General features: G+C 38.8%; 1 protein-coding gene across 1 annotated transcript in view; it reads right to left on the bottom strand.

Moving 5' to 3' along the window:
• pde6a (phosphodiesterase 6A, cGMP-specific, rod, alpha) overlaps positions 1–12580 on the bottom strand; it is a gene marked incomplete in the record, with an annotated part of 56118 nt that overhangs the window by 4664 nt on the left and 38874 nt on the right. The window contains 11 exon segments of the mRNA XM_035669132.1: positions 2602–2665; positions 2946–3053; positions 3385–3485; positions 3822–3909; positions 4920–5029; positions 5771–5878; positions 6197–6343; positions 6696–6761; positions 7824–7967; positions 8768–8917; positions 11106–11153. Of these exon segments, the coding sequence (XP_035525025.1) occupies positions 2602–2665; positions 2946–3053; positions 3385–3485; positions 3822–3909; positions 4920–5029; positions 5771–5878; positions 6197–6343; positions 6696–6761; positions 7824–7967; positions 8768–8917; positions 11106–11153 (1134 nt within the window).

The raw sequence follows: 12580 nt of genomic DNA, 5'->3' as shown, positions 1-12580 counted from the left end.
AGTGTGTAGGATTCAGTAGCATCTAGCGGAGAAGTTGCAGATATCTGCAGCCAGTGTTTGGGTTATCCATTCTGGGCTACTGTAGAAACATGACGGTTCAACATGGCGGACATCGTAGAAGAGGGACTACCCCCTAATGTAGAAAAAAACAGCTCATTTTAAGGTATGCCATTTCTGTATAGATATATCTGCCTAAATGTTACACACTGAACCTTTAAGTTACTTATTTTGTGCAACCAACATCCCTAAACCTAAAGATGTACAATGACATAAAACTGTAGCAAGTCCTGGAACCAGAGAACATTCTTGAATGATTACTCATCTATCAGAAATCTATAGATATCTATATATAGATATATTTTCCCAAATATTTTGATTAATTAATTAATTATTAATTAATTTCAGAACTACATATTCCAACACAGGCTGTCATATACAATATCAGCTGTTGGAGCACAATTTTCTGTTTGAGTGGGATTTTATCAAGCAGGATATCTTCCTGTGTATGTTGTTAAAATCATCCTATAAAGCTTTCACAACGTCCCATAAACGAGAATCTTATTCACAGCTCACGAGGCAGTTTCAGGCTTTGTGTCTTGGTTAGATGAAAGCCAGTTTTGTCTGCCCTCACAAACCTTAAATGGAGCAACGTGAGGTCTGATGAATAATATCTGAATTCTGTATTCAGGGTAGAAACCTCATTTTAGAAAGAGTTAGTCATCAAGCCAGTTTTGGGGAACAATTGCCATGAGGCTGGTGGGCCTGTGGACAGATATTCTGTGTGCGTGGGAAGCGGAACTGAGGGAAAAATAAAATATCAGCCATAAAAATGTCAGCGGAATATTTTATCAAGACTAAAGCAGCTTGAGCTTTTGTCTCTCCATAGCATCTTAAAGAGGGCTGTCTATCATAAACACAAATCTGAGAGAATGTATTTGTACTTGATTCTTATGTCAGAATACGGCCATCTTATCAACTACAGTATGTTAAAGACTAATTTTGCACCAACAGAGAATCACTCTGGTTAAATTAAATTCTGGTATCGACTATCTGCAGGTCCCTGCACATGATCATCACCAAAACTGGAGTTTGGAGGGTTTCGTATGACAGCTATGATATGTTATCACTGTATTCAGGGTGGAATTCACCTTTAAAAGGAAAGAATTAGTCATCAAACTACTTTTGGAGCACAATTCACTTGAGGGTGGCTGCTGCTGTAGATAGATGTTCTGGCAGTGTGTGTGGGTTGTAGAGCTGACTCACCAGGTGTAGACAAAGGTGAAATCCAACCAGAAATAAAATATCCGCCAAAAAAAATAACAAGTGGAATATCCTAATTGGCAGCGGCTGTGCAATGCAGGAGGAGTAACAGAACTGAACTTGCTTTATTAATTAATATATAATAAGAATATGTTGCAGGTCTAACACTTTGTGTGGAAATAATGATTCTTGTTTGATATGATGGGCTGTTCTGTTCTATATCAGCATGTACAGAGTCAGTTCACTACATTAATTATAGTTGGATGTCATGTACTTGTGACTGATTTGGCAGTACCACCGCCACCGTGGCCTACTAGATGGCGCTCTGCAGCCCACTGGTTGAGAATGGCAGAGCTAGACTATTGCTCTTTTTTCAACTTAGCTAGTCATGCTCGATAGATAATCATGAAAACCAAATCAAAGTTTAGTTTCTCATTCACAGCGATAGACTTCTTTTACCAGGTGGAGTTATTATTATATAATATAAAAATATATTTTAAAAAGTGTAGACCAACACACATACACACACAGATTGGAGGAAAATCTAACAAAATAAACAGAATAATGTATCTGGCCATGTCCCCTGATATCCAGGCAGTGGAAAAATATTGCAAAGTTCAGCTCAATTTTACACAAAATGGTAAATGTAGAACCGTTCTTTCTATTGAGTATATACCTACGGGGCAGCAGCCTGCTGGACAGGTGACTTTAATGGACAAACTTTTCCTACTGACATACAACAGATTATTATCTTTATCTTTTGCATCAAACACATTTACACAGCACTCAATGGCTGTGCTTTAAATCACCATTACTGATTTTATTATGGGTTCTATGTTGATGCAATTGCTATGAGTCACCAGCTTATGTGTGTGTATAAGAATATGAAGCAGGCACTACTGAAAAAGAACATATGTTCCCAGTCAATTGCAGACAAATAAAGGTAAAAAATGACCCTCCAGAGACGCTTCCTGTTCATATTGATATGCCATGTGTGCAGGCTCGATGGCGATGTGTATATTACATAGTTAACTGAAATAAAATGCTGAGCCTGCCAGGAGGTGATGAGGGAAATGAAAAGCACCAAGTTGCTCTTGATGCATGAGGCCGTCAGGAGTCACTGCTGAACGCTGCTGAGAGAAATGGCAGCACTGACAAAATGTCATTCTCTGTCTACTTTATCATTGGTTCCCCTCTCACACAGCCTCTCTCCTGGAGCCTGTGTACGAGTGTGTCTTAATGCTGCGACCGGCTGGATGTCATTGAGGCTGGAGTGTCATTTTACAACCACTACTGTGAAGTTTGAAAAGGGCCTTGTGCAGAGATCACACAGGTGTGTACCTTGCTCTGAACCTCCCACGGCTTGGCGATGGCAGACAGGTCACAGGCAGTCATCATCATGGCCCTGGAAACACAACACATGACTGAGATCTGTACGTCTGTATGTCTCTGTTGGTAATAACTACCCCCCAAATTACCATCAACAGCTAGTAAACTGAAGGATTTGGAGCTCAACATAGAAGTGGTGGGCATCATTCACCCGTGTGCAACATTAAATAGGCCGGTATGTATATTTAAAAGCATTTATTAAAAATAATAATAAAACAAAAAAACACAATATGAGCGTACTACACTAAATTCAATAAAAGTAGTGTGTGTGTGTGTGTGTGTAGGTGTGAGCCTACATGACAATCTCTTTGCGCGTGGTCTCCAGCATCATGTACTTGGTCCAGTCGTTCCAGGTCTCGTAGGTCTTGGACTGGTCCACGATCTTCTGGAACATCGTCCTCTTCCTGCACAGAAACACAACAGGACTCTAATACAGAGACACTCATCTATCTCTATCACATGTTTTTTAAGGCATTGGGGATAAATGTTCCTACAGATTCTTGACTTGATGTTGGTGGGTGGGGCAAACTACATGTGGAGTAAGGAGTGTGCCAAAATAATCCACTCTTACTTTTTAAAAGTTGTTTCCTTCCAAAATCAATTTATTAAGTCACTCTTTATATTTTTATTTGAATTCTGTTAAATAACTGAAAACTATATATTTTTTATTAAATGTGCCACTCCATTTGTTTGATCAATAAATAGCTGTGTTCATGTATCTGCCATTGTACTGACTTGAAGTAGAGAGCCAGGTCAGTGGCGATAATAGCGATGTCCATGAGGTGGATGACAGTGTCGTGCTGACGGCGGTTCAGATTCTGATAAATGTTCAACGACTGAAACAAGAGGAAGTAAAAAAAAAAAAAAAGTCACATCAAACTATGAAAAACAAGAATAGCAGGTAGTACAGGGGTATATGTCTGTGTGTGTGGCTGTGGCTCCCATAAGCAAGGCAAAGACTTGTTGAATGGTCATCATTTTAATTTAATTTTCCTTTTTCCCCCCTCACTGAGACACTAGTTGAAGGCTAGCTAAGAGAGGGGTGGGCCTTCAGTTTTTCATATTTATTGCAGCGCTGTTGTATTGCATTGCTTTACTTTGTACAGGTGTTCAGGAGCTAATGTGTCCACCTCTTTATGCATGTACGTGTGTGTGTGTGTACTGCGGCATACTTCATCTCTCAGCAGAGTCTTGCCAAACTCCAGATGGTGCCTTTCCAAGATGGAGGAGCCGTGAAGCTTCGCCAGAGGATTACCAGACCTGGAAACACACACGCACGCACACACACACACACAGAGCATGTTGGGAGGTTACGCTGTGATAAATCATGCACGTTAAACACAGGGTGGGCCTGGCCTGCTGTGTCTGCGGCTAATGACGGCTCTCATTAGCTCATCCATCAGCAGGTGGAGCAAAGCAGCTGGAGGTGTTTCTGCTCAATATCAGCTCATTGATGTTCTCCGTGTGTGACGTTACCTTCACCTAAAAGGCCGAGATCAGCTCGCCTGTATACAGGAGGAGTGGCTGTTGTCACTTTGAGTCAATTAAAACAGCCTCAGTCTGATTTCGAAAATGAGAGAAAGAAATTGGGTCATGGCAGCAGTTAGTAATAAATAAAAGCATATTTGTAATGTATCATGCTGTTTATGTCTAATCACTGTCTGCTTTGATTTTAGGGAGTTTTTTCCAATCTGACATATTTTTTCCTTTTTTTGATTATATTCGATTCACAGTTTGACTTGGACGGGCTACTTAAAGTTCACCTATTAAACTTCAAGATTTAGACGCCTGCTACATTATATATCTAGCGATTGCTCTCACTAACCAAAGAGAAATCCCTTATGGGATAATACTACATACAGGTACTGTATTGTGTAAACTCTTGGTTTAAACTACTTTGTACTCAGCGCGCCTCAGCAACATTAATGTTCTCGTTTATCAAACCCTGTAGCTTCATTGTTCTCAGACTGGTTCTTATATTTCCAATTTGATGAATCCCAAGAGCCTATAATGCATCAACAGTTACAAATTGAAGCTAAATTAATATAGCTTTAAAGAAACAACCACAAATAAATATTAATAAAAAAATGATCTTAGTACAAACAAATATAAGCCGTTTTATATATTAAGTAAATTCAAACTAATCGATTTATCGTCCTGCAGTTGGGCTGTGTAGGCATCAAACATGTCCACTTACAGCTGATTAAACCACATGCTGACACTCCCCCTCCACCCCTGTGTCCCCCTTTCCTCCCCGCTGAAGCTCTTACTTCATCTGGTAGAGGTTGTTGGTTCCTCTGTGGTCAATATCGTGGCAGAAGCCAGCAGTCACCATGGCCATACACTCCAGATCTGTGTAGTAACGTTTCAGGTCACCTGTCTAAAAACACAAACACACACAGTAGGCAGCTAGGTTGTATACACAAATATTATCACATATGTACGCCATGGCAGCACACAAACATATTTTTTTGTTTATTGATTACTGGTTTTGTCAGTGGAGTCTGGTGGGCTGTAGCACACAGTTCTTTTAGTCTGAGATACTGTGTTCTATTGCAACATCCCGGAGCAGAATTTCATATATATATAACCTTTAATGATTTATTCTATGGGGCTTCATACCCAAAAGGAAGGTGAGTAATGTCCATACACAGACAGACAGACAGACACACACAGGTTGACCAGGTTTCCCAGTAGGGGCTGTATGTGTTTAAACAATAATGACACTCACTGGTTTTCTTATTAATGGTCAGTTCAGGCAACGCTGCCTCACTTTGCATTTACAGACACACTTCATTATCTGCCTCATTTACACACAAACAGATAAACATACATATACACAGGGAAGAGCATGATCACACATACAGTACACTCCAGATGACTATACAAGGAATGAAAGAGGAGGAGAAAGAACGTTTATTACTCAGAGAGAGGAGGAGGAGGAACAGGAAAGATGAAAGATGAGGAGATGTGAAGAGGAGGGGGAGCAGAGTGGGCTTACTGGAGAGAGGAGGAAGAAAAGATTGAGAGCAGGAGGTGAGGGATTGATGAGTACTTAGGGAGAAGAGGAAGATGGAAGGAGAGTGGTGTGGAAGAGTGAGTCAGTTTGTGTGTGTCTGACCATCAGCAGGGTGAACATGGTCTGTCCGACGTTGAATCCGTGTCTCCAGTTGTGGTAGGTGATCCTCCTGTAGCCTTTACTGAGAGAGTACATGAACCTCACCAGGACCTGACACACACACACACACAGACAGTACTTTTATTTATTTTTTTAAAACACACACGCTGCTGAATAGGCACAGCTTTATAATTCTATACCATCGTTTGCTTATTGCTCTACAGCCTCGGCCTAAATCTACTGTTTGGCACTTTTTAGTCAAAGCATCAGTTTAATGTATTGCAAAACTTATAACAGGAGCTTCCAACAACTGATTTGAAACTGCAGCTCTTTGAGATATATAACACATGGATTCATTTAGCAAAAGTTAGAAGAATATGAACATCACGCAGCCTAACTAACTAATTAATTAACTAACCAAGAACCCACCTCTCTGGGAATGTGAAACTTGTCCACCACTTTCAGTTCGTAGTACATCTTGATGCCGCATTTCACAAGGTCCAGTTCACTGTGTTCAAAGTCACAGAAGTGAAACTCGAAGATCTCAGATTTCTTAGAGTTCGGCAAGACCTCCGACTGTGGACAGAGATGGACATATGTGTGTCAATTTATAATTTATATTTTTGCAATCATTTTGTCAGGCCTTACTGTGTCACCTAGAGTGAATACTTTAATGTAGAATACATTTTTTTTCTCATATTGAAGTGGAAGAGTGGAAAAGTTAGGAACCTTGCAGTATAACCAAGAGGTCACAGGTTTAATGTTTGAGGTTTAAAATGTTACAGTCTGTCCTTAACTTTCCCGACATGGTGGTGTGTCCTTCATAACCAATTTCACACTCCCACTTTTTTCTTCCCACCTTCAGAGAATCATGTTGCATCAGGGGAAATGTATTTTTGCACAAACTGGTTGTTTTGTTGTTGTTTACCAGAATCTCTTGGAGCTCCTCTTCCTCGCACTCATCCGGTTCCTTCCCCCATCTCTCCCTGGTGTTCTGGGGAAAACACACATCATCAACGCTCACCTTGGATGAAACGGTTCAGCATCAATCACCTGACTCCTGATCTAAGGTCAAACCAGGTCATCTCTCTGCTTTTGTTCTCAGTCTCTCTCTCTGTCCATTGACAAATCACCTCATAGAACATTTGACAGCTTATTTCGGTTTATAAACGATGCTCACCCTCCTGTTTATATCATCCACATCAACCAACTGGTTTGAAATGGACTGGTTTTAATCTGTCTAGCACAAATATCAAAGGATAAAGCAAGATACTGATGGTGCAGGTTTGGGAATAGGTCTTCTCGTTCTCCCTTTATAGTTATAAATACATTTTTCATCTCATCCCTGGAGCACTTTGGAGTGTGGTTTGTATTTCATTTCAAAAAAACCCTACTGTCCCTAATTTGAATATTAAAATAACTTAACATTTTCCATTCAAGGTGTTACTCTGCTGAAATTTGAATCAATAAAAAGGTGAAGATCAGACTTAATTGGACAAAACTACATAGTACTAAATAAAGTACAAGCATCTGGCTGGAAAACCACTATCATCAAATTAAACAGTTTCTTCCTTGGCCCATTTCAAACTTGTTTAGCATTAACATTTTCATTACTTCAGTTCATAGGTGAAATTAGCATTTAGATATGCCTGTTGTCAGTGTAACCACTTTTACATATTTTAGAAACCTCAAGAGGCCAAGTAAAGAAAATAAATATTCTAACTTTGTGTAAAGTTATAGCCTAATGTTTTATGTTGGTCAAAATGGTTTTTCAAAAGGCTTCATAGTAACTGCCAAAAACACAATTATGTGGGAAATATCGAAATCCTTGACTTTTGAAAATATTCTGTATCTTCTAGCAGAATTGAAACATACAGAATAACAGCACAAAACATCTGTACGGAAGCTTCAATGCATATTAGCTTTAAAAAACTAAATATTTAAATATATATTTAAAAAAAAAAATGATATACACACATACACACACACATACATATATATACAGATTGATATATTTGAATTTGCAGTGTTTTGGTAGAAACATTTACATACTAACCAGGACGTGCTGGATTTCATCCTTGCGACACTTGACGTGGTACATCACCATGTCCTGGAAGATGTCCTTCCTGTTCTCCAGCTTGTTCATCTTGTCGTACGTGTCGGGGTTCAGCATCGACCAGCCCAGGAACTGGGTAAGAGACTAAACACAGGGGTGTGTGTGAGTTAATAGCCTATTACTTGTTGCAGGTGTGTTAAAAGAATAAATAAATAAAAATGTAGGTGACACTCTTTCTGTTCAGCCATTACTGCTCGAGCTAACTGCCTTCTTTAGTCCAAAACAAGTGAAAACACATGCATCACACTTCCTGCCAGTGGTGGAAAAAGTTCAGATCCTTCATTTTAGTAAAAGAAACAACACCACAATGCAGAAATGTCCTGCTTTTAAATCTTTGATAAAATGTACTAAAGTATTATCAGGAGAACACACTTAGTCAAAAGTAAAAGGACGTATTGTTATTGACTTAGCATTTTAAGGATGCAACATCAAGATGATTCAAGCACATCCTGCTGGACTTTAAAAGTCCATCGTGTTTTGTATGTTGATCATATGTTTTGTATGCAGAATCTTAATCTGGAGTATGAATTTAGTTCCTCAAAATTGTACTTGAGTAAAACTTGACTTCAACAATTTGTTAAAACATCCAATCTGAAAGCTGAAGTGGATTCTGTTCAAATCATTTTTGTGGTACAGCAATTATTGAATAACTCATACTGTTGTGTTATGTTCCTAAAACTACTCTGATTTTAAGGAAGAGTCGAGGATCAAACTGTCACGTTGTGTATTTTAACTGCTGGGAGGCAGATACAGAGAAACTTTAGTAAAAAGCCTCCAGGCCCATTGGTAAATAATGCAGACGCTCTGAATGGCCCGAGTGTATTTATAAACCAATGACTCAGTGCTGCCACACACACGTATACACATACACACACAGCCTGTACCTCCATCAGTGTTTCGTCCATTTCATCAAAGGGTTTCCCATCCTTCCTGTTATAGAACGTGGCCACACCCACTATCTCTTCTTTCTTGTTGACGATTGGCATCGACAGGACGTTCTTAATGGTCCAGCCGGAGTCGTCCAGAGGCTCTTTCTGCACACAGACACACACACACACACACACAGTTCCACATGCTTTATCTCAATCCCTATAAATCAGAATATTCTTCATCTGCACTGTTGCCCTGAATATGACAGTAATATGGACCTCTCTTTCCTCGTATTTCGATTTTCCACTGACGATTCTTTCATCATGATAGCAGAAAGCAGAAACCCTACAGAACCGTAATGTGACCTTCTACATTCAGGGAAAATGTGAAAGAGAATCAATAATTCACCTGCTCACTGCCCCTAAAATCTGAACATCCTGCAGCTGCAGTTGTTGTACCCTCACTTAAAAATGGGTGCTTGGTGAACTATTGCTGCATTTTAGCTTCATCACAGAGAAGTGTTTGGTTTTTTTAAGTAAAAACGTAGCATAGCTAAAAAACTGAATGAAAACTATTGTGTAGTCAAGATATTTATAGCAATGTAAAACCTTAAAATCAAATTAATTCCATCAAGTGCTTTACAAAGTAATAACAAGCAACACATCCAGCAGCGGAAAAGAAGGAAAAAGAGCAGAGGTGCTAAAAATAGCAGAGACAAAGACTGGAGGCTTCTTTGAGAGGAACGGTTCAGTGTTCATTCAGAAAAAATACAGAGATAAAATGCAGTGTGTCTCACATCTATTCTACATCCTAACTCAGAGCAGGTTTCGAGCTTATAGTATATTCACACTGGAAATGTGACACAATGAAGTACACTAACACAGCCAGTTGTGCAGTTGATGCACAAAGGAAGTGGAGGAGCTGTCCACAGCTGGAGACAGCTCAAATAATCATCAAATATTCAAAATGTACAATTTGTTGGCCATATTATATAATTTCCTATTACTCCGAAAATGGTATGTTTCTTCTTCTTCTTTCTTCTTGCTCAGACAGTACACAATAGTGTGTATAATTAGCATGCAGTACATACATACTGCATAGAATTAGTATGTAGTATGGATTTGCGACACACTAACAGATTGATTTCTTACAGCCAGAGAAGCAGATAGACCAGAAAGCAAAACAGCAACGTACTGACCTACTGGGTTTTAAGTAACATGAGCCGTACCCTTCCTTAGCATCCTCATGAGACAAGTTACAACACATCATCACAAAATAACTCCTGTATCCCAATGAACCTCACACTGAGATCAAAGTGTGTAAAAGAAGAGGTGGGTTTTCATGTTAACATTCAGACACTAATTGTAAGCAGAGCAGAACCAGGATCAATGTATGAGCTGGGACAATTGCTTCCACTGTATCAGGAAGAGAGTATAATAAGGATAAATACAATGAACCCTTTATGGCCCTCAGAAAACTCATTTCAACTGAGGAGAGCAGAGAATGAGGAACAGTCAGGACTATATGGCAGAATTGTTCTTTTTAATTGTTCCTGGTGGTCTCTTATGGTACATGAGAGCTCATTATAAAGCTAAGTTAGTTTTTTTTTAATACATTATTTCAACATATTCAGTTCCAGTTTTATTCACATTTCTCAAGAGTAAAGGCTCACACATAATGCAATTACTGTAATCTGACTGAAAAATGCTAATGTCATCTACTACTAAAAACCTGATTACAGATAATAAGCAAAATTGCTCTCTTATCTCACAGCAACAACTGGTGTTAATGTGCAAGAAGGTGAAGCAGGGCGGTACTGAATGTATTCTTTCCCAGATAAATACATGTAGAAGAATAAATAATAACGATCGAAATAGGTGGTTGTGGTAATCATATTTGTATGTCGCTTCGGACAAAAGCATTTTCTGAGTGAATTCATGTCAATGCATATTGCAGTTTAAAATGACTTATTATATTACCTTATTATAAACTTGGTTTTAAAAATACATTTTGTTTTACCTTTCCTGGCAGAAAGGAATGTTTCAGCTACTTTACCTTCTGTTCACTTATCAATTATGGCTTCTCTCGAATAAGAGAGGCGAAAGCGCGGTATTGATTATAATACTCCCTACTTACAATGAAAAACATTTAACAAACAGGAATCATTTCCAGAAAGAAATTTAGCTGATGGACTGGATGAAATACTGATGTTTGGTGTTTTACCAAGACATTCAAACTGTTGCTTTATTGATTTTGTTATCTTATCTTCTCTTAAACTAAGTGGTTAGTTGTTGTTTCCCCTTACCGGTACTGAAAAAAACACACAAAACAATAAAGTTGTAGCCGTCCTACCTGGAAGTTGAAAAAATCATCCTCAGCTGTATTCATTATGTTGCAAATCTGTTGAAAAAGGAAAATAAAAAGACAAAGTTGAGGATGATGACATTTGATGAATATTATAGAAAAATACAAATGTTTAGACGACGAATATGAAACTGAAATGAATTCACAATGTAATTTATGTGCGTTACTAAAAGAATAGGTCATCAGGTTTGGATAGAATAAGAGAATGGCTAAAAGAAGAGGAAATCTTTGTTCTCATGTTATCATGTGATAAACTCCACTGTCACTTGAAGGATCACATGTTCATATGTCCCTTTCAGGAGTTGACAAAGTTTTTTTGCTCCACAGTGAATCAATTCAAAACCCCTTGTGTCACATCCAGAACCATTAGTGCCAATCTGATGTGTCCTTTCCCCTCAATTTATGGAAAGGTGGCTCTGTGGAGAAATGAAGTTTTCACCTCTTACATGATGTAGAAGAGGAAAAAAAGAAGATGAGGGAGGAAAGATGATGCAGAGCTGAAAAATTGTAGGTGCCAAAGACGATGAAAGGGCAAGACAGGAGGAGGACAGACGGGATGATGCAGAAGGAGGGATAGATGGATGAGCGACGGCAGGCTCAGCGGTTTGGGAAAAGCACACTGTGATTAATTACAACGGCTGCAGAAATTACAATTATACATCATAGCAGCGTGTGGCTGAGCACTTTTCTTTTCCACAACTGTGTGCACACTGACAACTGTGTAATAAGGCCTAATGGCGTTCTGCTCATCTGACCACCTACAGCTTCCACTGAACATATTTGGTAATAAAGATATTTTAAAAGGACACTGGTTTTACATGGACTCTTGCACAGCAGAAAAGGAAGTTGTTCTCTAAAAGTCAGAGTGAGAAATGAGGTGGAATTTAGTTCCAAGCTAAAAGTTTTGGTCCAATCGAGCCACGCTCTGTGATTTTGAAAACATGTTCAATCAGTCAAATAATGCTGGATTTTATAGACTTTTGCCTGTGAGCCATACTTGTGCTCACAATGGGTGATTAGGTGAAGATGAGCTGTCAAAGATATGAATAGAACGGAATGGATCAAACAATCTCACCATCCTTTATCTCACGCAATGTCCATTAATATACGCTGGACGAAATCGGACAAGATACACCAAATTAATATTTGAAGTTAAAGCTTTAAACCACATGAACTGCTGTAAATCATCTGGATGCTGCTTTGCCAGCTGCAGTTGTTGGAAGTTGTTTAAAAGTGCAGTTGTTTTAAAGAGTGCACTGAGAATCATAATATGTCAAATATTGCATTGAGAGTAAAGATGATTTAAGTAGGAATCTGAGTCAGTAGCCGCTAACTTGTGCAGTTAGCTAGTCAGAAATTTAACCCTTTATCAAGGCTTTAATATAAACGTAGTACTTTCCAACAGGGTTAGCTAGTTCCATAACCCAGATCAAATCAAATCAAGTTTATTTGTATAGCCCTTT

The sequence above is a fragment of the Morone saxatilis genome, unplaced genomic scaffold (assembly GCF_004916995.1).
Source record: "Morone saxatilis isolate NCDOM2014 unplaced genomic scaffold, NCSU_SB_2.0 Contig22, whole genome shotgun sequence".
NCBI lineage: Eukaryota > Metazoa > Chordata > Actinopteri > Moronidae > Morone > Morone saxatilis.
Note: the sequence above shows the minus strand (reverse complement) of the source record. Positions and strands in the feature narration are given on the sequence as shown.